Here is a 25,790-nt window from a genome sequence, read left to right as displayed (position 1 = left end):
CTAGTTTCGTTAATTCGTTCATGTTGTAAGGGAAATGGAAATGAAGAGAGAGAACAATAACACATTTCATCATTGTTGTTGCATCCCGTTTTCCTCGAAAAACAATAACACATTTCATCATTGTTGTTCGTTTTATAACACATGTTCCTCGACACAGCGTCAGACGGCTGCACTGCGTACCGTACCGTACCGTACCGCATCGCATGATATGGCAACACCGTGACGCGTGTTCCTTCAGCTCTCAATACCAAACTAATTTTGCGGAAGGTATAGTACGATTAACATTGGCACAAACATCAAATTGAAGCTTTAAGAGAGTTCTAGAGTTTTGAGATTTCTTTTTCCTACTATTTTTTTTGCTTTTTGCTTTCAGCGTTGGCGGCGATTAGGGGGGCAGTTGCCCCCCAATTTTCGCCACTTTTGCCCCCGCTAATTCTTATATACAAAGGGAAATATACTGTATTTGCCCCCCCTAGTTTTGGCACCTTGCCCCTCCCACCCCAGTTTTGGGACCCAATCGCCGCCACTGGCTTTCAGTATTTGACTTATAACGGAAAAGTGAAATTAAGATAGCAATGCTAACAAATAATTTTTTCTTATTCTTTAATGATTTCTCAAAGTACAAACGAAAACATCAACCGGAAATTGTATTGTATTCTTTTCTTATCGTTATCGATTAGCAAGAATCGAGTTTCATGAAGTAAAATACTTAGTAAAGCCACAATTTTTTGGTTGGAAGTAACAGAATAAAGAAGAATATAGTCTCCGAAAGTGACAAGTTTAAGGAATCATAGCTCGATTGATTGAATTAAATTTTTTGGGTCCAACGGCACATATGGTTATTTTTCACCCTTCAATATATATAGGGAATCAGAGTCTCCGAAAGTGACAAGTTTAGACATCAGGAAACGCCAAGTATAATGAAGAAAAGAGGTTGAGAAAGTGACAAATTTAGAGAGGCATAGGATGTCGGGAAGTGACAATATTGGGAAGCGTAGTCTCTCGTGAGATCACAAGTTTATGGAAGCACAAAGTTCGAGAAATGACAATAGAGGGGAGTATAGTCTCGGGAATGCTTAGTTTATGGAAGTGTAGAGTCTCGGAAACGCTTAGCTTAGGGAAGTATAGACTCTCGTGAATGCTTCGTTTAGGGTAGTATAGAGTCTCGGGAATGCTTAGTTTATGGAAGTATATAGTATCGGGAATGCTTAGTTTATGGAAGTATAGACTCTCGGGAATGCTTTGTTTATGGAAGTATAGAGTCTCGGGAATGCTTAGCTTAGGGAAGTATAGACTCTCGGGAATGCTTCGTTTAGGATAGTATAGAGTCTCGGGAATGCTTAGTTTATGGAAGTATAGAGTATCGGGAATGCTTAGTTTATGGAAGTATAGACTCTCGGGAATGCTTAGTTTATGGAAGTATAGAGTCTCGGGAATGCTTAGCTTAGGGAAGTATAGACTCTCGGGAATTCTTAGTTTAGGGAAGCATAGAGACTCGGGAAGTAATAAATTTACGGAAGTAAATTGGAAGTTATAACATTAAGTGATATGTCAATACATTAACATGCACAGAATACTTACTTAATACTCATCACTTCTTTATAGGGGAAATTCTTCCGAGTTGGCAATCCCATAAGAGTGATAGTGTACAGGTACATTTCCATCAATCCACACCTCTCGTAATCGTTCATTGTCTTGCCTATTATGTCATAGGCTACGTTCGAGTCGACATGAAAGGCGAAGAGTCCACGATTCACCCTCTCCAGACCCTCTTCTGCAGGAAGATATGCTCTCTTGGGATCAATCTTCTTGTACAGCGACTTTATATGAATGTGTCTAATGTCCTGTTGGAGAGAAGTACACAGTCTTATTTTCGTGACATTCCTACAGCCCATTGTTCTTTTGAAAGTACAGTAGTGAAGACTTAATACAGACAGGGTGGAAGCTGTGTACACACAAAGAATTATAATCAAATGTTTGATTAAAGACAAGAGTATGGAGAATTTGATAGATTCTTAATCTATTTCTACTTCTACTTTTGAGGGTCGCAAAGATGAGGACATCCTATTGCAAATTCCTTCTGTTCCAGCATGAAGTGTTGATTGGGCATTATTCATTATCTAGTGCTTTTAACTATACTACTTTGAAGACGTATTTTCATTGGGTGATGAGACTTTAGCTCATGGAGTTACATCGACACAGTTTTCCGGCTTTGCAGACTGGAGCCCCCTGAAATAAATATATAAATGCAAAGACATATGTATAATAAATCAATATATGTGTCCATAAAATGATACATACATCAAAGTATTCGTGATTATACTCTAAATCCTCCAAGCCAATGGAAAAGGGGCCGTGTAGAATATCCATTATGTCATGCACTGCGTCATCAGTGGATTGTACCAATGTCTGGATAGAGGCAGAATATGCAGCCAGCAGAATCCACGAGAAGATGAGCATCGACAAAAATGTAATTCGAGCTGACGACGCAATCGGACTCACTGGAATTCCTGAAAGAATGAACAAAATGTGTTTACAAACAGATGTGCAAAGGATTCGTAATTATATTTTTGAGACCGGTTCGTGGGTTAAATTGAGTGCTGGATGTGACTTTATTAAATACCAAAACTTATTTAATGTGCAACCACATAATGCAATGTTTCAGTTGTGAAAAAATGTAGTGAATCGAAATGTAGTTTCCCTTGCTCTGCTTGCTTTGTTAAATATTCGACTGACTGAACGTACAATTAAATGTACACGTACAAGTATTTCTTGGCAAATAGTCCATGACCATAATCATTGATTTTTTTTTTATCTTGCATCCCTACGTGTTTTTAAGGCATGGATATTTACGTTTGTAGGTGCAATATTATATGGGCCAAGTGGCCAAAATCAAGAATTCGGTATAATTTGGGTGTACTAATTTTTCTTTATACCACAGTTACATGGTTATGAATGGATGCCAAAAAACCATGATTGCCATCTCAAAGTGGTAGCTAATAGAAATGGTGGCCAATCCAAGATAGCGGATGTTGACATTTGAAAAAAATGACTTTATCTCTGAACCCAATGGCCCGATCTCAACGAACTTTTTTTTTAGATGAAAGCTTAATATATGTTCTATATTTAATGTTATCTTTAGTTTTTCGATAGGAGTAGCTGTTAAGTAGTTAATCACGGATTAGTAAAAATAATTCCTATTTTTTACTATTATTTTTTTATTTATTATTAATTTATTAATAGTCTAGGCATCTGAGAAGGAAATGTTTCAAACAAACATTGTAGCGTAAACGATTATCTTTAATTTGACATATTACACTTGTTGGTTTTCACCTTAATTTATATAAAACAAATGAATTATGTAGTGTGTGCATCGAATTCTTCTAGCAGCCTGTATCCTTAGTCCCAGTGGCGGATCCAGAGAGAGGGGCACAGGAGCACGTGCCCCCCCCCCAAATGCTCGAGCAAATTATACTCGTAATATGTAACTTACAAAATTAATTTTAAAAAATCTTATTAATTATGTGTACACTTTTGAAAAGTGGTGTACCCCGTATATCGTTAAAAATTGCTGAGTGCCAAACATCATTTGAAGTTGGTGCCCCCTGTGCATTGTTGAAAGTTGGTACCCCCCATACACCATTGAAAGTAGGTGTCCCCGAACATCGTTGAAAGTTGGTGCCCCGTATGCCGTTGAAAGTTGGTGCCTCTCGAACATCGACTATGTTTCTTTCATAAATCGTTTGTAAAGAAAGTTTCTCCCTGTTCTTTGTTCCGTCATGAAAGAATCAAAGGGCGCGAAAGTAAGGTTTAAAGCGCAATATGCAGATGGTGCGATCAGAACTAAGCTCCCACTTATTCAACAATGTTCTCAAACAATGGAACGGTCTACGTTGTTTAGCTGAATGTAGAAGAGAAGTTCTTGATAGCTTTTTAAGACAATGTCTTACGTAAGTACGAGTACCCCTGTGCATTAGGTGTTACATTTCTTTGCACCTATTTGAAAATCTTTCCTAGCTGAGGTTAATTTTTGTGAGTGAGAAGACAGTTTTACATGTCTGTCACGTTGAGCTGGTGAATTGTCGAGTGTTGAACGAAAGCAGGGTTAGGAGGGCTGTGGTGCGGAACATTTTAAACTGTTGCTTGTTGACAGTCGTTGCCCGTATTTGACATTGCTAAGTGCTGCGAAGAATGCCACAAAAAGATCTAAGCAAATTAGTATTTGACATTTCTTTAAGAGAGTAAAACCCAATTCTGAAGAAGACACAGAAGTGTTAGGTGAAAAGCAGGAAGTGAAAAGTAGTTCCAGTTAAGAAAGTAACACAAATATAGCCTATCTAAATACATCTGAAAGTTCAATTTGTGCAAGTGCAGCTACACTGAGTGAAAACAATGAAGAAAATAGTTGTAGCAGTACTTCAAGTGAAGAAAAAGAGGAACAAAGTTTAGGTGAGTGTGGATATTCTAATGATATTGGACACTTTCTTGGAAGTACAATATTCTACAATATCCTTGGATTCCTCCCGTGTATTATACTTTTCTGTGTCCGCGAGAATACGCCATTTTCAATATATTGTTTTTTTACAATGTAATTTTTAAATATATTTGTTCTTAATAACTTGGCCGCATGTACAGATGACTGGAATTGGCACTTAAAGAAATACTAAATTATAAAAGACTTGTTTCACCATGGTAAACTTTAATTTAAAGTAGTACTGTAATCTTAATTAGTATTTATGTGTATACTTTTGGAAATTGGTGCCCCCTCAAACTGAATCCTGGATCCGCCCCTGCTTAGATCTATTTAATTACACGTATTGTAACTGGTATTGACTATTGAATAGTATATTATTGTTATATACATACAAGGTGGTTATAATTAAAGTGACGGTGTTCAGAGTGGTACAGCACGGGCTGTAATGAGAGTAGCAGTCTGAAACTTCGTAGATATGATAATGAAGCAATGCGCTCGCGAATTATGCAAAAAAAAGTTCCAATTCTCGCCACCAGGGTAAAAAATGGCGCTGTAAGCAGTCAAAACGTGGAATTTTCCGTAACTCTGACGTCAAAGTCGGTGACATTGCCTAACCATTGTGTGAGCTCCCTGGTTGTTGTTGGTGACGCTTGTTGCTTTTTTTTCCCTTTAGTGATGTGAATGTTCGCCGAACATTAAAAGTTTGATTTTTCCCGTGTAAAAAGCAATGGCTATTGCGAAGAAAGACCGTGCACTGCTAGTGAAGTTGTTTTACCGGAATGGGAGCAATAGTAACGCTGCACTGCGGAAATATCGCCAACAGAAAGGGCTGAGAAGAGGGCCCATGTCAATTAATGGGCTGAAGAAGATGATGAAGAAATTCGAGGAAACAGGTGAATTGGGTGTTGCACCAGGGAGAGGAAGGCGGCCCATCCCCGTGGAAGTTGTGGACGAAGTTGCTGTAGCTGTAGCTGACCGTGCAGCACATGCCTCAACTTCTGCAACCAGTGCTAGAGCTGTGGCACGTGAATTGTCACTCCCCTGGTCAACAGTTCGCAAGGTATTGCGGTGCATTTTACACTGGTATCCCTACAAGATTCAAATTGTGCACCAATTGAAACCCCAAGATATTCCACAACGCCGTGAGTTTGCCCATCGGTTTTTGGCACGCATGGAAGTGGATGACATGTGGCCGGGGAATATTCTGTGGACTGACGAGGCGCATTTTACTCTGGTCGGTACAGTGAATACTCAGAACTGTCGCATATGGGGTTCCACTCGTCCACATGTTGTGCAGGAACAACCATTGCACTCAGTTTACGTGACTGCATGGTGTGGGTTCACTAGCTCCTTCATTCTTGGTCCGTTTTTCTTTGAGGAGATGACACCTCGAGGGCCTGTTAGGTGTACAGTGACATCTGCACGTTATAGGGACCTCCTTGTGCAACACGTGATTCCAGCTTTGCAAGAACGGAACTGTGAACACACCACCATTTTCATGCAAGATGGGGCAACACCACATGTCGCTCGCCACGTGAAAGATTTGCTGCGAGAAACCTTCACTAATTCATCTCTAGGCAGTTTCCAGATGATTGGCCTTCCAGATCCCCCGACCTTAATCCATGTGACTTCTGGCTGTGGGAATATTTAAAAGATCGTGTCTATCAGGGACATGTCCGGTCTCTGCCTGATCTGAAGGCTAGCATACAACGACATGTCGCTCAGATTTCACCAGACATGCTGCGAGCAACCGTCGACCATGCCGTGTTACGAATGCAGCATGTTGCTGAATTGGGAGGCCATATTGAACAGTTCTTGTAACCATAGTTCCTAATAAACATGCCAGAGCCATTGTTCTCATGTGTTTGATCTTTCCTGCCTTTTCCTGTAACTATACCACGTTTTGACTGCTTACAGCGCCATTTTTTACCCTGGTGGCGAGAATTGGAACTATTTTTTTTTTTCATAATTCGCGAGCGCATTGCTTCATTAGCATATCTACGAAGTTTCAGACTGCTACTCTCATTACAGCCCGTGCTGTACCACTCTGAACACCGTGACTTTAATTATAACCACCTGGTACAATCACATTTAATAATAATCATAATAATTGATATTAGTATTATTATTATTAATAATAATAATAATAATTGTTGTTTTTGTTGTTGTAGTATTAACTAGCCATTCATTTTGTTTAATTGTTACCGATGTTCATGGAAGAATGTTATTGATTGATTGAAATTAATTTTTTTTATACGTCATCACTTAAGCTATTTTCACCCGTCATATTATATGAGGCCAAGCCCCTTACAATGTATAAAAAATCACCATGCGTGTCTCTAAAATCTTGTTACTCAGGGTAGAAACCGAGGCGGTACTGGAGCACTCAGCACATATATTCCTATGAGCAATACACAGGAGACCATACATACAACCATACAAAGGTAGCCTCCCCGATGGCTTAGTGTAACGTCGTCGCCTTTTGATCAAGGGGATACCCTGTGGAGGCACAAAGTGGTTCGGATCCCACTTTAAACTGTAGGTCCACTCCGGATTTTCCTATCTGTGCATAAAGTGTACTTAAAATGAAAATCTCAAATCAAACAACACTACAAAGGATTGTGCTGGCCGTAGTTTCAGACGCCAGAGCCTCGTTGGTCTCCAAGACTGCAGTTGCTGAGGTGAAGTACGTGGAAATGAGGTTAACATTTGGGCGTGTTCAGAAGAACATCATAACATACGTGTATACTCGTTATTAGTTATTACAGCCGAAATGTCTGCTTTCAAGAAAGTAAAAATCTGTAAGAACAGAAGACGGACCAGCGAAGTTATATTATATGTGGGGGAAATGCATTCAGCAAAAGACATAGACAGTTTTGTACAGTGCTGCCGTAAGCAGAAATTTTGATTGAGAATAAAGATGCATGATTCATCGGCTGAAAAAGGTCATCGCATGTGTCGAGCCAATTTGACTATATCAAGTCTTTAAGAAGACTAGAAGCAGTTGCTTCGTCCTCCTATTTGTTTTCTGAAAGTCCTTGCTCATCAAAGCATACTGAGAACCCCTTGAAACGGGCACTCACAGATGGACACATCGTATACATAGCCTACATCAAGAACTGTGTTTCGTGTGACAAACAAGCAGCATTCATGTCTCTGACAATGTACACTCACCTCAATTGGTACTCCGACAGTTTGTTTCTTTACACACCATATTTGCAAAAGATACAATTCAACTTTCAAGTGTATAAAAATATGCTGTATAAAACAAACGTATTACTAACTTCGTTGACCCTGTACACCATACAGAGGAAACATTAAGTGAGGCTGGTACTTCCTATCGTGTCAATATAATTATTGCCAAAAAAATGTCGTCTACTTGCCACAAAGGTCTAGTACTACAGTTATCCGGAGAAAGCAAGAAAGTATTGCCATATCAGTTTCGTGTATGCAAGATTTGAAAAACTTTCTTGCTAGGAAGTATGACTACGTAATTCATGTAAAGCTCGTGAGATGATGATGGGGTTTTTCTACACCTTTCGCATCTTCCTTTATGTGTTTAGCAGCTCCATGAATAGGATTCCCCCCCTACCTTAGTCAAAATGTGCTCTTCTAATCAGTGCTCAAAGTTAGGAGGATGCTTGGGAATGGTATCCCCAAAGCTAGCGACATTTTCGGAAATCATCTCCCCAGTTACCTCATTCTATAGAAGCATCCCCTCAGCTAACTCCAAGTCTCGACCAAACACCTCCTCAGCTAACATTTTTCCATTTCAAGAGCTGTTTCTAATATGATTTACGTCCTCAGATAGTTTACAAGTAGCAAGTCCTAAGTCAGATTACCTATCGTACCGTCAATTCTGAATACATTAGGAGGAACCTAATTTTGGTACAAGCTATAATGGAAACGTTTCTCGGCAGACACTTATATTTGATCATCATCATCCTTAATTGTTTTGAAAGGAAGTACCTTTGAGGTTCAACCCTCGAATTTCTCGGATTAAATATATAGACCTACCATAGGCTTTACATGCCGATTTCTTGCTTAACTACTTTCACTAATATTTCCAGGTTTATCTGCTCTGAATCTGGTGTAGACAAAGTAATAAGTTACATGATAACATGTATCTGCAGCTAAGATCTCCCGTGATTTGATTGCGATGATTTTTCCTCTCTCTTCTCAATTGCAGTCACACGCAATATCTTATCAATTCGAAGCTCAGGAACTTGAGTAAGTGTTTCCCTTGATCTTAATATTCTATTGTATTTCCTTTCGTTGACACACAAAACACAATTCTTGATGTCTACGATGTGTTCATCTGTGAGTGTCCGTTTCAAGCGCTTCTCAGCATGCTTTGATGAGAAAGGACTTTCAGAAAACAAATAGGAGGATGAAGCATCTGCTTCTAGTCTTCTTAAGGACTTGATATTACAAAAATTGGCTCGACACATGCGATTAAATTTTTCAGCCCATAAATCATGCCTCTTTATTCTCAATCAAAATTTCTCCTCACGGCAGCACTGTCTATGTCTTTTGGTGAATGCGTTTCCCCCACATACCTGTATAATATAACTTCTCTGGTCTGTCTTCTGTTTTTACAGATTTTTACTTTCTGAAAGCAGACATTTCGGCTGTAAAAACTATCAAATCAACCATGTGTTGAGAAAACAAAAATCACAGTTTCAATAATTATTAAATAAAGTTGTAATAGAACTACAGTAGAAGATTAAACATATCTTGTAAATATCGTGAAAATTAAGAGAAATATATTGTTCATTAAATATGTTCTTACCTTGTTTACAAAGAGTTCCTACTACGTTCAAAACAATGTCTCCCCAGTGGAAAACTTTATTTAAGAAGGGGTGAAGTTCTCTGTCGTGACGAAGCTGCCACACCAGCAACAAAACAAAGAGTATTATGAAAGACACGAGGCACTCCCAAATACCGAAGCTGAACGGCATCAAGTAGAGATTGTATAGCGCTGATAGAGGTGGCTTCCTAAATATGAAGCAAGCCCTAGAAAATAAATCATTTCATTAAATCCCTGCATGACGTTAAAGCCCGCTTTAGACGAAAGTATTTTCCTTAACATTTATGCCATGACTAAAATGCTACCGTGTAAAACGAAAAAATCTTATGGGATTTCAGATGCCATGGCATATTTCATGGCATTTCTCAAGGAGAGAACCCGTCCTATTTCAGTAGCATTTTTCGTAGCATAACCAATCAGAAGCGACCTCTAGGTCACGAGTGCAGTTGTAATGGCGGCCGCGTGAGATATAAACAATGTATCACTTCACATTTTTAAAAGCCGATAACTATTCAATCGAGAGGAATAACGTTTCGTGTAAAACGTATTCGGTACAAAAAAAATGGCGCTGCTTAAATACATACTTCACAACGTTTACTGTACATATATGAAAGAATACTTTAGTTGTTTCAAATGTAAACACCGTGCATTCATCATATATGGTGTAACTTGACGTGCCTTTTATGCTGTATATGCAGTGCCGGATCTACAAATCTTGGGCCCCTCCACAAAATATTACCAAAGGGCCCCTCTACCTACCTTCACACACACACACACACGCACACACACGTTATATATATTACACATATATAATGTCTGTGTGTGTAATTCTTGATCTCATGTTGACAAACTCACATACGAGGGCCTACGGGGTGATTCAAAAGTCTGTTAACACCCCCTATAAAAAGTAAAGGAGTTAGGCTGGGTACAATTGATAGAAACAGGTTAGGCTTAGGGGAAACCACGTTGGTGTGTTCCAGCGGATGCCCACCATATTAGTGGCCGCCATATTGAATTCAACTCAATTTTTTTTTTAAATGGGAAGGGGTGATGTCCATAGGCGCCGATTTGTTAAGAGATTTGGGGGTGTAAAGCTAAGTAAAGCATAAATACTGATTTATTTCTGTTTGCGGGAAGAGGGGTATTATTTTTTCTCCTTAAGGTGGAACCTAATACACTTGAATCAACCTTTGAAAAATAGTAATTGCAATAACTGTATTTGGGAACAAAACATATATATCAGGGTACATCGAACTTTATTAGCTGGACAAAAAATTCACTGCACTACTGTAATTATGTAATTATACAACATAATACTGTGCATGTAACTTTTGACTGAGAATTTTTTATCATATTCTGTTTATAATACTTATTCTTACAATCCTTTATAGGAGTTTAATATCTTCACACATATTTACATAAAAAAGGAAGGCCCAAGATAAAATTTTCATCTGGGCGAGCGATTTTTGACATTTCCGAAGGGAAACATAGGAGCCTATTTTGCAATGGACTGGCTCATTCAAGAGCATGAAGACTGCAGTATTCCCATGCTTCTTCCTCTATTCTCGCACATAATCATTCATAATATGCCATGCGTTTTCCTTAATTCAATGTCAGTTTGAAAAAGGAAATACTAAAATAGTAAACGCACAAGCACAAGAAACACCCTCAAATTGAGTCATAGTTCCATATTAATGATTCTATCCATTTCAGAGCAGAATCCTGCGTAATTTCCCACCGGTGGTGATGTGATATACATAGATGACACTATTTTCTCATGAAATTGTAGCCTGATTTGATCTAAGATCGGAATTTTTCCGGCTTTGTTCCTGCAAAAAGCTGATCCAGGGTCCAACCAGCATCAAATCAAACGGTACCCGTTGGGGGGCTGGGGTGTAAATGCGGCCGGAGCGTGATGCTGATCACATCACCTCCAAGATGTCCGGCATCGAAAATATGTGGGGCCCTGCCCCCACATATCCTAAATGTGCCTTATTGGCACGGTGCTACATGCACAGGGAACTTTAACTTTACCTGTGATATTGTATTCGCTTCTGTACCTCTGAGTAACTACGTTTATTTTTTATATGCGCATATACGAACCCTCTACTATGTCAATTGCTGAGCCCCCCCCCTAAAGGCTTACTTGTCTCCGCCCCCCGCCGCACTGCGGGGTTTTGCGGGTTGTATATCCGGCACTGTGTATATGTTATACATTGTAATCGCAAAAACTAGTTACATGAAATGCTTGCGTGAAAAGTACTGTCTGCTTAAGATTTTTGGAAGCTTTTACGTAGCATTTATGCTAGCAAAAGTGCTAAAGGAAATGCTTTCGTATAAAGCCAGCCAACTCTATGGCGGCGGTAGAAGTTGCCATTCAAAATTTGCTACTAAAATCACTCATCGCCGTAACGTTAGGCAAACACACATAACGCCATGCAGGAAAGAGAGTATTTCAGGATCTACATGTACCACTTTTGCCGGTGACTGTACAATGACTTGCCAGAAATGGTTAGGTTATTTGCTATTGGCTGAATCTTGCAGAAGTACTTGTATAGGCGCATAATGTATAAAATAAAGTCTCAGGATCCCACTGTGACAGCTTATTTTTTACAAAAAAAAGAAGAAGAGGAAGAAATTGAATAATAATAGGAGGTGAACCTGGGTGGCAAATCACTAATGTCTAAAAACATTAAAAGCTCAAATACCATTGACTTGGTTAACTGTAATAAATATGTTATCGAAGTAAATTGAATAGTTTATTTGATAAACCTCTTATCGACCAATATCAACGCATTTAAGTTATTTCTAGATTCAAAATTAGTTTGTGTATATATTGTAGTTATAATGACACCATAGCATTGTCTTTAATGTACGTTAATGTAACTGACGTACGTAGTGGGAAAACTGATGGGGCTATAGCCCCTTCGAAATCAAAAATTTTAAATGAAAGCAGTATAGAATTCGGGAAAGGGGGGAGCAAAGTGATAATTGCAAACGCCCTTATAATGACCTCCGATTACTCTCTTTGTCTTTGAACAACTCTTGAAACGATGGTTAAAAATGGTAATTACAAGATATTTTATTGTGTAAACCCCCCCCCCCTAGAAAGCATCTACACTGTCTCGGTAATCTGTGGATCAGTGCGATGCATAACATTAGAGAAGGGCAGAAAGCGAGTGGGCCGAGCAAATCAGTGCGCGCTGTTGCAAAAGGCTGGTAGCTGCAGTCACGTTTTCCCCTCTCACGCTTTTGTTGATTGGGTCCTCTGGTCACTACTTGCGTAGATTACTTGTTTTCGTTCTCTTGCTCCTCCAGAGATTCCCGGGACAAAGTATATGTAATATTGACCTGAAAAATTCCAGCACCCTCCGAAAAAAGAAATCATTCGTATGCTAGTGTATGCTTTAAATATACCGGGTGGTCCATTTATAATGATAGTATGGAATATCGCATGCAGAATGCATCCAAACGAAAAATTGCACAGAATAAAAGTTTGATACTATTGAGGGGGTAAGTCAATGCCGCAAAAAATTCGTCGCCGCCACCCACCCCTTAGGGGGGGTGGGGGTAAATTTGAAATTTCAAATGGAACACCCCCATTCGTTTTACATATTTGGATTCAGTGTTGAACAAGAAGAATTTTTTGTTTGAAAAATTTTGTAAAAAAATTGCAAACTTCGAACATTTATAAACATTTGTTAGTTTCAGATTAATTTTGTTCCCTTTATATAATAACGGTTTTGGTTTCCGTTGAGAACATTGCATAAACGAATTTTATTCAAAAAATGTTTGCAAAGAATTCGGCAAAAGAAAATTGTTTTCAATTTATGTTTTTGTGTAACAATAAATAATATTAATTTGTTCCATGCATAACAGTTGGGCTGAAAAGTTCGTAGGCTAACATAGTAAAAAATATTTTTTTGACAAAATTCGATTTTATTATTCAATATAGTTGCCTTTGAGGGCGATACAACGATTATACCGGTCATACAATTTTTCGATGCCATTTTTATAGTACGATTTCTCTTTAACCTCAAAATAGGCCTCAGTTTCGGCGATTACCTCTTCATCAGTGCTAAATTTCTTTCCAGCGATCATTCTTTTAAGGTCTGCAAACAGGAAAAAGTCACTGGGGGCCAGATCTGGAGAATATGGTGGATGGGGAAGCAATTCGTAGTCTAATTCATATAATTTTGCCATCGTTTTCATTGATTTGTGACACGGTGCATTGTCTTGATGAAATAGCACTTTTTTCTTCTTCAAATGGGGCCGTTTTTTCGTGATTTCATCCTTTAAACGCTCCAACAACGCTATGTAATAATCTCAGCTATCTCGATCAACTTCACTTTACGATCATTTAAAATTATTTTGTGGACTTTTGTGATGTTTTCGTCGGTAACAGCCTCTTTGGGGCGTCCACTGCGTGCATCGTCTTCCATGCTCATTTCGCCTCGTTTAAATTTAGCAAACCACTTCTCAACGGTTGATTTTCCTGGTGCAGAGTCCGAATAATGTTTATCAAGCCAAGCCTTGGCTTCAACAGTATTTTTTTTCGCCAAAAAGCAATGCTTTATTAACACACGAAATTCTTTTTTTATCCATTTTTTCACAATAACAAAAGCTGCTTCACTCACAATGCTATATCTCACGAACTAATTATCCGGCAGCTGTGAAATTTATACACGTATCTTTTGAAGGTTAGTACTAAGTAAAAATCACATGGATTTAATTCTAGTAACGCCATCTATGAGTCAGCCTACGAACTTTTCAGCTCAACTGTTACATTACTTGCAATGTGTCAACCAACTCTGGTCTTTCCTAAGCATTGAAGCAACAATCTAATCTCAAAACTAACCTGAATGGTACAGAGTCTGAGGGAAAATCGACGAAGTCCCAAAGCCTAGGGTTCATCAAGAGTCCATCAGCCAAAAGATCTGCCTCATACTTCTGAAACGTCCTCATGGTCATAGCATTAGTCTGATGCTCCGTCACATACACTCGGACACTAAAATACAATAACATAATAATATATACGCGTGACCTGTAACCAAATATTTTCAGAGGCGTGAAAGAAATTAGATTTTTGTTCCTTAATTTAAAATATTACTGTCACACATAAACACAATATAAACATTATTACAATTAAATAAACAATTTATATATTTCGTATTATTGCCTAAGACCTACAAGCATTTTGGAAGATAATAAAAGTTTCTAAATTTTTGTTTCTTTTCATGTCCCATGTGCTACTGCTGCGACGTTTATAATATTTGATTACAAAATTCGTGTGTTCAATATCAAAATAGTATTTTACCTATCAAAGTGAAAATTTCTTATCAAAATCTATAACATTATTTAGCACTTTGTTTAGAACATGATTTCAGTAATTTTGTATATTTTAAATATGTCAAAAATATGCCCATGCAGCCAAGAGGAATCAGATTAGTCGCTTAATTGGAAACACTAACGTCCTATAAACTTGAAACCAACCCTATGCAAACTATTATTTTTAATCCGCTGCGGGGTCCCTGAAATGCGGGGCGAGTGCCTGAATTGCTCCTCCCTAGAACCACCTCTGAATTTCAGTAATCTTTTAAGAAACCTCTCGAAAAGTATATAACGAACCACCTATAACAATAAAACCAGCGTTTGATGTGGAAATTGTTATATTGGATGATGTGGACCGGAGCAGATTACGAAATATATACTATTGTTTATTAAGAATAGTTACGATTTTATTTTGTTCGTTTTAATATTTGCATTGTAAGTGAACATAAGCTGCCTCGAGTGGCTGAACAAGTTCAATTGGCCGAATCACGAACTTAACATTGAAGATTTCTGGTTTGAATGCAGACCTGGGAATGTTTCTATTTGGAATGTCTCTTCATCAACTTCGATGTGATCTCATTCTTATAGTCGAGATTAGCCAAAGTAGCGAAACATCGACACAAATAAAATACACAATTTTATAGTTCATGCAGTGCTAAGAGTGAAGTAAGCCAATCTCCCCCAACTTAGTGAAATTGGTTCAGAGAATCTTCCTTCTATGCATTTGAAACGCCATACTTCTTCCAAAATTATGTCCCCATATTTTCAATCGGTCAGTGCTACTATCTGATGGACATCTAATGAACTACAACTTGATTGAACCCGACTGTTGTCAGAGGTGGAATTGATTTTGATGCTTGTAGAGTTTTAACAGTGCACACAGACAAAAAAATAAAACTTGTGGCAATGCACTTTGGTATATGCCACGTACATTTTCTCTTCAACATATAAAATAAATTACCTAGAAAACCCTAGAGTTCTTCTTCGAACCCCTTGCATATGTATGTGTGTCTTTGATTACACAATAGTAAATTTCATACCTGAAATTCAGTGTCTCTTCAAGATGGAGAATCATTATGTTGTTAATTATGCTCCAAGCGTCGTAATTCTGAAGACCTGGTTTAGGATCCCCTCCAATCAACACACTGTTTTTCACCTAGTGTGAATAAGGATGATCCATTCAACATGTTAGCTTATATAAGGTCTCAAAGCATTAATTATTACACTAATTAGCAACACTGTATTATCACTGATGCGAAACTCTAATCTGCCTTTATTTCAATATACGGACAAAAGTAAATCCTGGTGCTGGTGAAATAAAATGTTGTTGTGATTATTAATATAATTAGTGCACATTGATATACAGTATGTAACATTGTTATTCGTACACATAGAATTTCCGAGGAAAAATGTCATATCTACTAGTACATATAATCATTTTCATATGTACTATCTGTCCAGAAAGAAAATGCTCTGTTGATGGTGGCGTTGAAAGCAAAACTTCAAATATGAAAAATGTTAAGGTCAAATGTGTGACTGAACACACCATTTCCACTTCAAGTTTTTTGAAAGTAACATATTCTCTTTTCTGGGAGTTACGTTTCAATAATGTGTTCCATAAAGATCCTCATGGGTGGCAAAACGTAAAAAAATGTATCGGTCTGAAAAACAACTACATCTGAAAGAAAATAAGCGAGAAGAAATTCGCATCGCCAGTAGTGAAACAATTCGAAAACTTACATGATAAGTAAGCATGGCCGTATTTAGAGGAGGGGTTTCTAGGGTTCAACCCCCCCCCCCGAAACTTCTGACATGTTGGATTAATGGAAGTTCAGAAACCAAAATCTGTAACAAATTTTCAATTTTTTTTTCGAAGCATCACAAAAATACATGGAGACAATGTTGAAACGATCGAGCTAGAATTTTCATACATTTGGAATTCTGAAACTTGAGTGAAACAGGATTTATTCTCAGAATCGTAGCCCACCCGCGACCCCTCCATTATCACTTCTGTTGTCATCTTTCCAGTGTTGCTCCTGCGTCACAAGGAATATAGACTGAATATTCCCTTATGATTGTCCCAAAATTCCATTTCCAGCGTTTAAATTCCCTGTCCGATAAGTCGAAAATCCCCCTTGATAGGAGTTCAAACCTAGGATCTCCAGTTTTGTAGCGCATTACGTTCGCGATTGAGGTTACAATCCATGCACCAGGCTAAGTTTTTAAAAAGAATAACTGGTTCCACACTTTTCAAAATTCCAAAAATTTAATTTTAAAGTCAAACAACAAAAACTTTATGACTAAAATTTCCATGTAACTTTTAAAGCTTTTCTCTTGAAGGTATCTAAAGTTTAATGACGAAGTATAATAATTGTGCATTTCAGTACACACTGTATGAAACGTAAAAAAAAAAAAAAAAAGAAACTTGTGCTGGATATTCACTCATCTGCTGGATTGAGTAAGCCCCCTCAAGGATATAACAATAATATAATAATAATTATTATTAGTATTATTATTATGGAATAAAATTGTTTTATTATTATGAAATTTTAATTATTATTGTACAATTATTGTTATTATTTCTATTATTCAAATTTCTGGCGACGCCCATGGGAACAATTATGAATGAACCCCCCCCGAAATTTTTTCCTGCCTACGGCCATGTAAGTAAGGTGTAGGTGAGTGGTGTCGACCTCCGTGGCGGAGTGGTTAGCAGAGCGCGCTTCAACGCCAGGGGTTCCGGGTTCGAGTCCCGAGTAAGGAATGGGTATTTGTGTTTGTCCAGATGATAAGAAACTGTAAAAGTGTGAATGGTGGGGGATACAAATAAAAAGTTGTTAGTGTTACGGCTTCACGATCTGAAAAATGCGTGTTCGAGCCCGGTTACAGAATATATATATATATATATATATATATATATATATATATATATATATATATATATATATAAATATATATATATATATTTAGTTGCCAATGAGGCATCAACATGTGTGTGTTCGAATCCGCATTTATACAGTGATTTTCTTTAATATCTGTGTCCACAGAATCTCGAATACATGGGATAATGGGATGTGGGAAGTGCATGCCACATGCATTTTTAATCCATGATTTCACCTGCTAATTTCAAAAAGCACCTTAGATTTTTTCTTCTTAAATAAATAAATAAATAACAAATAACCCATGGCGCGACAGACCTCGAAGGGCCTTGGCCTATTTCCCGACTGCCTGTCTCCCTCCCACAGTCCTACATAAAGGTGTGGAGAACTTCAACCGCTATTGGGGTGACATGAGGTCAGCACGTCGAACCCCCAGCCGTTGTAGAAGATTTCCGAGACCGGGTTACGCTACTCACTCGTAGCTCCCCAATTTCCTCACGATGATGGTGGGTTTGCCACCGTTCGTATACACAGGCCGAGAACCTAGCTATTGAACCCAGGCGGACTCGAACCCATGCCATGCCGTTCCTCAGTCGGATTCTTATATACAGCTACAGATTTTACAACACAATTGTAATGTTAAGATCTGGACTAAAGTGCGCGTCAAATCTCCTGCATATGGCGATAGCCAATAGCAGCGCACTGCAGCGGTGCCATGTCGAAATCTCACACGGAAAAGAGACAGCGTGGTTGAGCGAAACGCCTTGTCACGGAAAATAGGCAACGTCGCACGTCTGTGATTCGCTGGTGCTGTCCAGCCTTTCAAGGCCATATGCAGGAGATTTGACGCGCACTCTAATTCTGTCGACTCATATAACCTAATATGTTCTTAGCTACTTTTCGTTTTAAAAATTGAAATTCTATTCACAACTCAACCAATATATTTTTTTCAATAAAAGTTGAAATTTTTGACGTGGCTGCTAAGAATTTCCACATTAACGTTCCACTGCTTCTTGATCTTGCGTGACTTGCACATTTTGAAAGAAGTTTAATATCGAATAGTTACTCTCAAACCCATTACATTTTTATTAAAAAAAAAATAACAGTCGTGCCGATATGTGTAATTAATTCCATCCTAGGTATATATTAGTTGGCACTGCACTGTAAAAAAAATCTACCTTTGACGAGAGGCGAACCCAGGACCATTGACATGTTGGGAAGTTATCATACCGACCTGACCACAACGTCACTTATGCTTCTGGAAAAAACTGTTATACGACTTTATATATTATTCGACAAGTTTATATATTTAAGGGAAGTGTAGGGCAGTAGAGATTATGCACACATTGGTTCAATCACGTGGATTCACAATCGAGACCTCCTTGCTGTGGAGAGACGAGTAATTTTGTAAGCAAGGGATGTGGTTGTCGGGTGGGGGGGGGGGGGTGATGATAATCTTTCAATTTTTAAGAAACGTTTATATGTGGATAGGGAATGATGAATGCAGTGATACAAAGTCGATATCTTCTTCGCTCTCTGCATGCATACAACACCTGAATCTACACAATATTTCAAAGTTTGAATCAATATAAATCATTTATTATTTTAATAGAAACTGAAGGAATATAAATGGCAAACTGGAAGAAACGTCACTTTTTGAAATTACAGCTTCACACTGGGTTACTAACAAATCCAGCATTTACACTTCCATCTGTGTTTGGATTTAGAGGCAAGATTTAATAGAACAGTAAACCAACGATGCAATAAGCATAAAATATAGTTCCATCAATTCCATGCAAACACTAGTTTTAAATTATACACTGTTTGTTGTTTTTGTTATTACATTTATTTTACTCGTCTCATATTATGGTTTCAAATTTATTAAAGTAGTTTTGTATTGAATAGTTACAAAACAATTTGCAATTTGTATTAAAAATTAAAAACATTTGTCATCAAATACGGTATAAATATTTCACAGACTTACATTAATTCGCATTCTATCGTTTTTTTAAAAAAAAGTGCCGTACGGTGAGAATCGAACCGGGGACCCTTCGTGTGGTGGGTAGGTATCGTAATAACTGGACCACACCGTCCTTCTTGATTTATTGCTTATATGCTCGTACTCATGTCTTCAAACCATATTGCACTATTTTATCTGATATTCATAGAAAATATTTCAAACAGAATATTACAAGTAAACTGGTGTTTTTTTTAAACTACGAAACATTATGTTTTTTTGTTAACTCTAAATATTGAATAGGAGGGAATTTAGAATTCGGTCACAGACAGGATAGCCCATGTCGTGCATGTTTCAACAGTCTTACTTACAGAAGCCTGCGAGCTGAGCATGCGCAGTTCAAAGATTGGAAAGCATGGCACACTCTGCCTGAAACTACAATTCACACAGTCAACCCGAATGTTCTCTCAGCAGTATGAGTCATCCTTGGTTGATTTGCAGCGGAGTGCCCAGAAATTTGTAAACGAGATGTAGGATTTTCATGACAAAAAAAATATTTAAAAAAATCAACCTCTATTTTACCTCACAGTTGGGCCACGAATATTTCTCTGTTCACCTTATTGCCTCATGTAGGAAGTAATTGAGTATTGGCGACGTTATGTGGAAAAAACACATCCCAAGTGATAGTATCGACAAGTAATTGGATTTATCAGAAGAAGAGTTTTCATATTCTCCCTCTTATAAATGTCCAAAAGTAACAATTCTACTAAATAAAAAAAGTCGATTCTACAAGAGATTTGAACCTGCGACCTTCAGACAACTGCGACAGCCCTTTACCACTTTCCCACTTCATCACTCGATCAAACCAGGTTGAAATTTTTGACTTCAGAGTCGTCAGCAATTTTGCAAACTTCGTTAACATACCTGCTGTTTGTCACTAGTTTATTTTTACAACCTGGAATAGACTTGAGGTCTGCAACTCGAACTAGACTTCTGTGGTAACTTATTCTCTCCAGTCTGATCTAATGTGAAAAATCTCATGTATTGTAAATGCAAAGTGGCATTGTTACATGTTGCAAATAATTTCTCATACAGACGTTAGATCCAGATTTGGCCACATCCACCGAGCATTTACTTTCTGGACAGATAGTACTTGGAAATTAATGTTAATGAAGGTTTCACCAACAAATGTCAATAAAAATGTATGTTCAAAGTGTATAAACAGAGCATATAATTTATGTGAAAAGAGAAAAACACGATGTTTCATGCAACATTGGTATTCGTACAGGCAAGAGTTTCAATCTTTCTTCCTATACAGCGCCACCGCTATTCGGGCGATTTCGTGCAGTTTGCAACTTCGTAATAAGTTTGATCATGCAGGCGCGCTCCCCGTCAAGCGAAATGCTGGCGTAGGTATTGTTGTAGGCCTATCGTCTATCTATCAGCGTGTTCGAAATGGGCAAGGTGAAGGAACTTAGTTCCGATCTGAAGGATGTTATTATAAATTTGGCCCTTAGAGGTTATTCGTTTAGAAAAATTGGACAAACAGTCAAAAAAATCACACCACAGTTCAATACATAGTAAACAGATTTAGAGAGGAAGGTTCAACACAGAATGTGCCGAGAAAACCAAAAGAAAGACGGTTGAATAAACGTGATGAACGCTTTATTTTTAAAAGAGTGCGAGAAAACCCCCGACTAAGTGTTCCTCAGTTACGACCGTTAGTAGAAAATGTTGCTGGCAAGATGATGTCCGATCAAACTGTCCGACGTACCTTGTGGAAGCATGGATATCATGACAGAATACCACGAAAGAGGCCGTATACAAATAAGGTGAATCGCAGGAATAGACTTTCATTCGCGAAGGAGCACATCCACAAGGACCAGGAATTTTGGGATAGGTTCATATGGTCAGACGAGTCCAAGATTAATATATACGGGTCAGATGGGATAAATAGAGTCTGGAGAAAATCAAACAAAGACAATGATCACATTAACACAGTTCCAACAGTTAAACACGGTGGTGGGTCATTAATGATTTGGAGCTGTATGTCGTTCAAAGGTGTTGGTACCATCCAGTTTATTGATGGTATCATGGATGCATATGTCTATTTGGACATATTGAAGAACAATGTAAAGCAGAGTGCCCAAAAAATGGACATGTCGCCTATCTACAGATTCCAACAAGACAATGACAGTAAGCATAAGGCGCGAGTTAACATGAATTGAAGACTAAAATTGGTAAACGCTGTAAGTGCCACAATAATTCAAACACCGTTTTCCACGTTAAACTGTGAAATGTGCCATGCTTTATAATGTGGTAAACGTGAAATGTGGCTGATAGCCCTCTAAGTAGTTCAAAGGGCGTGTAAAGAGGTCACTAGGGTGCACGTTCTTACGGGCTGATGTGCGGAAAGATGCGATTTCCCAACACTTTCGCTTTTGGCACTTACAACGTTTACCACTTTTAGTCCTCAATTGGCTAATATGGAATGTGCCCAAACTACTACAAACACCAGCTCAAAGTTCAGACTTAAATCCCATTGAGCATTTATGGGCAATTTTGAAGAGGGGAGTCCATAAAGCAGACGTCAAGTCCAAGCAAGAGTTGAAAACTGTTGTGCAAGCCCAGTGGAATAAAATAAGCTCTGAAACATGTCGGAAACTGGTTAATTCTATTAAGAACAGGTGTCAAGCAGTAATTAAAGCCAAAGGATACGCATCAAAGTATTAGAACTGTCAGTCAATTTGCTCTGAATATACTTTTTCTTTTGTATTATTAAGTGTACGAATAGAAAAGTAGTACAAAAATGGCATGTTTCTCTTTCAATTTCATTTAATTTACTATTGTCATTGGTTATTCAGAATTTGGGTAAGATTTTATGTTCCTAATGATATTAGTTATTGAATTGTAAAGAAACAATTTCAAAAGAATGTATTTCCTTTCCGATATTAAAGCATTTTCTTTGAAAATCCGTGTGTACGAATAAGAATGTTACATACTGTATACATTTAGATATTTAGAAAGTAACTATTTTTTTTAGTGCAAACTGTTTATAAAACAATATTATTGTAATTATTAACCCAGGGCTCGTATATTTTTTTTTATGTTTCACTACATTTTGCTTTTCAGTGCAAACTAAATTGTGAATACTTTTTAACAGTGCATATTATAGCATTTATATAAGCTTCTCCTCTACGTGGAGATACGCTGTTACCGCGAGGGTTTAGCAGTATGATGACGTAATGTTGTTTTCAACTTTTTGTTTCTTATGGTTCTCTTTTCACTTTTTATTTGTTAATTATGGTTATTGGTAGTGTCTTGTGGATTCGATTGTTCTCACAGGAGATATCATCCTGCACAAGAATTTTATACGAATTCAGTTTCTCCTTTCATGGTCACTCATTTTTTTAAAAAAACTGAGTAGATACATTGTTATGAATAATCAATCCAGTGCTTGATCATAAGCAAAAATATCAATATGGAAATTTATTTCACTTGCATAAACTGGTTCTTTTAATAAACATTATTAAGACAAAGTATTGAAGATTCGGCATTGATTTTTTTTTCAAAATCCTGGTTGTGCTAGCTGACTATCATTCATGATATTCGTGTGTTTAAAATTTTAAAAAGGAAGAAAATTCCAGAAGACTCATGTCCAGTGTATTCTATACAGGGTGATTCTAAAGGTAGGGTACAAACGAAAACCACAGATACCTCCCATAAAATAGAGACGAAAGTGCCCCTTCCACTTTGCCGAGAGATGCCTCCGTGAGGAGCTAGACAACGCCGAAAACGTGTGAAAATGAACTTCACACCGGTGTACGGACAGTACCAGTGAAGATAGAAAGGCGGAACAAAAGAAGTCAAAAGGAACACCAAAGTCGCCCATCCGAAAAACACCAGACGGCAGCTGCGCAACGCATGCGCATGGGGTTCCACAAAGGAAATAGGAGTGTCCCGCAAGACAAGTGAAGGGAAAGGGTAGCGATCGACAACGGTAGGGACAAAAGAAGCAATGAAGCATGAAGTAACAATTGCACAGCGGCAAACAAACACCATGGCTGAAGCAGTGCAGTCGAGAAAAGTAGTGCGGAGTTGCAGAACCACGGGAGGACGACGTAGGACGAAGAAACACACCGAGAATGCACAAGGAAAGTGGTCCGTGACACTCGACAGGCAACAGACGCGTACATGGTTCAGCCATGGTGTTTGTTTGCCGCTGTGCAATTGTTACTTCATGCTTCATTGCTTCTTTTGTCCCTACCGTTGTCGATCGCTACCCTTTCCCTTCACTTGTCTTGCGGGACACTCCTATTTCCTTTGTGGAACCCCATGCGCATGCGTTGCGCAGCTGTCGCCTGGTGTTTTTCGGATGGGCGACATTGGTGTTCCTTTTGACTTCTTTTGTTCCGCCTTTCTATCTTCACTGGTACTGGCTGTACAGCGGTGTGAAGTTCATTTTCACACGTTTTCGGCGTTGTCTAGCTCCTCAAGGAGGCATCTCTCAGCAAAGTGGAAGGGGCACTTTCGTCTCTATTTCATGGGAGGTGTCTGTGGTTTTCGTTTGTACCCTACCTTTAGAATCACCCTGTATATTGTTTGATGTTTATGTAAATGTTTTAATATTAACTATTATTAATTGAAATACAGCGCGTCATTTTATTAGTCCTTAATCACGTCAGAGCGAAAAGAAAGACAACACCATGTTAACGAAGGCAAGGCGTTCCGTTTCATGAAAATTTTCATTTCGAGCCCTGTTCACCATTACTGAATAACGTCCAAAATCATATTACAAGTATTTAAATTTTACTATCCTCAGAGTACTGAAAGTTGAACATCTTCCATAATTTTCCTGTAAGACATTGCATGCAACTCTATAAAAGAAGCATTCTACAAATTCTGTACTTACAGTAGTCAATGCTGTCAACAGCGCACCATGCAAATTGCTCTTTCTTCTGTGTTCTTCAGTCCATTCAATATATATGCCAGAGTCTGGACTCCATGTTCCAATTTTGTCAACCTGAAGGGGGTGATAATCAGCGTCCTTGAATATTGTGTGCAAGTCGACATTTCCTTCTGGTGAAAATGCTGCAATGACCACTAGGCTATCCACTAGAACATAGAGGTAGTTCCAATATTGGGGAACATGTAATTCCCCAGCGCTAGCATTCGAAGTCTCAGTAAGAAACAGCCAGTGACGTTGAAAGGTGAAGATTCTGTGTCTGGAAGCCTATATATTTCGCAAAATAGATTACAAGTGCGTTAGTATGGATGCGACATGTGATCAAGGTATAAACATATATACAGGGTATTCCCGTGCAACACCGACGAATTTTACAGTGTGTTGAATGCAGACATCAAGATGTTTTGCTCGTTGAGGTCTCCTTGTTAGAAGATTATTGAGGTCACATTTTCCATTAATGGACATTATTATTACATTACACTACATTGCTTTGCAACTTTCCCAAAATATTATTGTTTTTCCATTCTTTGCATTGTTGTATTTTATTATTTTAATAGATGTAAATATAGGTTAACTTCTTTGTATTTAAAATTAGACATTAATGTTATTGATCTATCCCATATCATGGTGCAAATTGTACTTGTATGATCAAGTAGATGGAAATCACTCAATCAATCAATACTTTCTTTGTTACGAGTCCTCGAAAATCGTATCTGCTAGGGTTACTTGGGTCTATTTGGTAACCCACACCCTGAATACTATATCATCTTTATTTTACTTCTCTCCTACATAGTTTCCCTAATCTCTCCTAGCAGGTAGTTTCACAATGAATCGTGATTACAAGTAGCAAATGGCAATTCTCCGCATGAAGGTAGTTTTTTTAAAATTGTTCAGGTTAATTGCACGTTTGGAAAACTTTGCGGGTTCTGAAACGTCTCATTATCGCACGAAATACACAAGGAAATCATTATAATTGTGTTTGGTATTTGATGAACAAGCAAAAATACCTAACACCATTAGATTATTTTTCACGTTGACCAACTAATTGAAGAGGTTAACACAATAATAACAACAATAAAAGGCTTTACCAACCTTATACTCGTTTTATAAAGTAGTCGTTATTCGTCCCATTTATGATCTGTCTTGCGTTTCCTCGTGTTGACACGAGCACGTGGTGCATTGATAAAACAACGATTTTCACACATTCATTTTTCTCCCTTTGGTGAGCAAATAATTGTAAAATCCCTGAGTAGACAAATAACTTTCTGTTACAGTATTAGCATTTTCTCGTATAACCATTTCTTCCTCATGGTAACCTTCACACTTTGAGCAATACAAAGTACAGTTCGAGTGCTGGCATTTTTTGTTCAACA

At 38.0% G+C, this 25,790-nt stretch overlaps 1 protein-coding gene across 1 annotated transcript in view; it reads right to left on the bottom strand.

Moving 5' to 3' along the window:
* The window catches only part of LOC145996116 (ionotropic receptor 84a-like), a 53,932-nt gene that overhangs the window by 9,280 nt on the left and 18,862 nt on the right, over positions 1-25,790 (bottom strand). The window contains exons 3-8 of the mRNA XM_083132392.1: positions 24,364-24,684; positions 15,656-15,771; positions 14,143-14,292; positions 9,267-9,490; positions 2,302-2,510; positions 1,582-1,844 (exon numbers count right to left, since the gene is read on the bottom strand). Coding sequence (XP_082988518.1) covers positions 1,582-1,844; positions 2,302-2,510; positions 9,267-9,490; positions 14,143-14,292; positions 15,656-15,771; positions 24,364-24,684 — 1,283 coding nt within the window. The remainder of the gene's footprint in view (positions 1-1,581; positions 1,845-2,301; positions 2,511-9,266; positions 9,491-14,142; positions 14,293-15,655; positions 15,772-24,363; positions 24,685-25,790) is intronic.

The sequence above is a fragment of the Lepisma saccharinum genome, chromosome 12 (assembly GCF_977018435.1).
Source record: "Lepisma saccharinum chromosome 12, izLepSacc3.1, whole genome shotgun sequence".
In the NCBI taxonomy this organism is placed as follows: domain Eukaryota; kingdom Metazoa; phylum Arthropoda; class Insecta; order Zygentoma; family Lepismatidae; genus Lepisma; species Lepisma saccharinum.
Note: the sequence above shows the minus strand (reverse complement) of the source record. Positions and strands in the feature narration are given on the sequence as shown.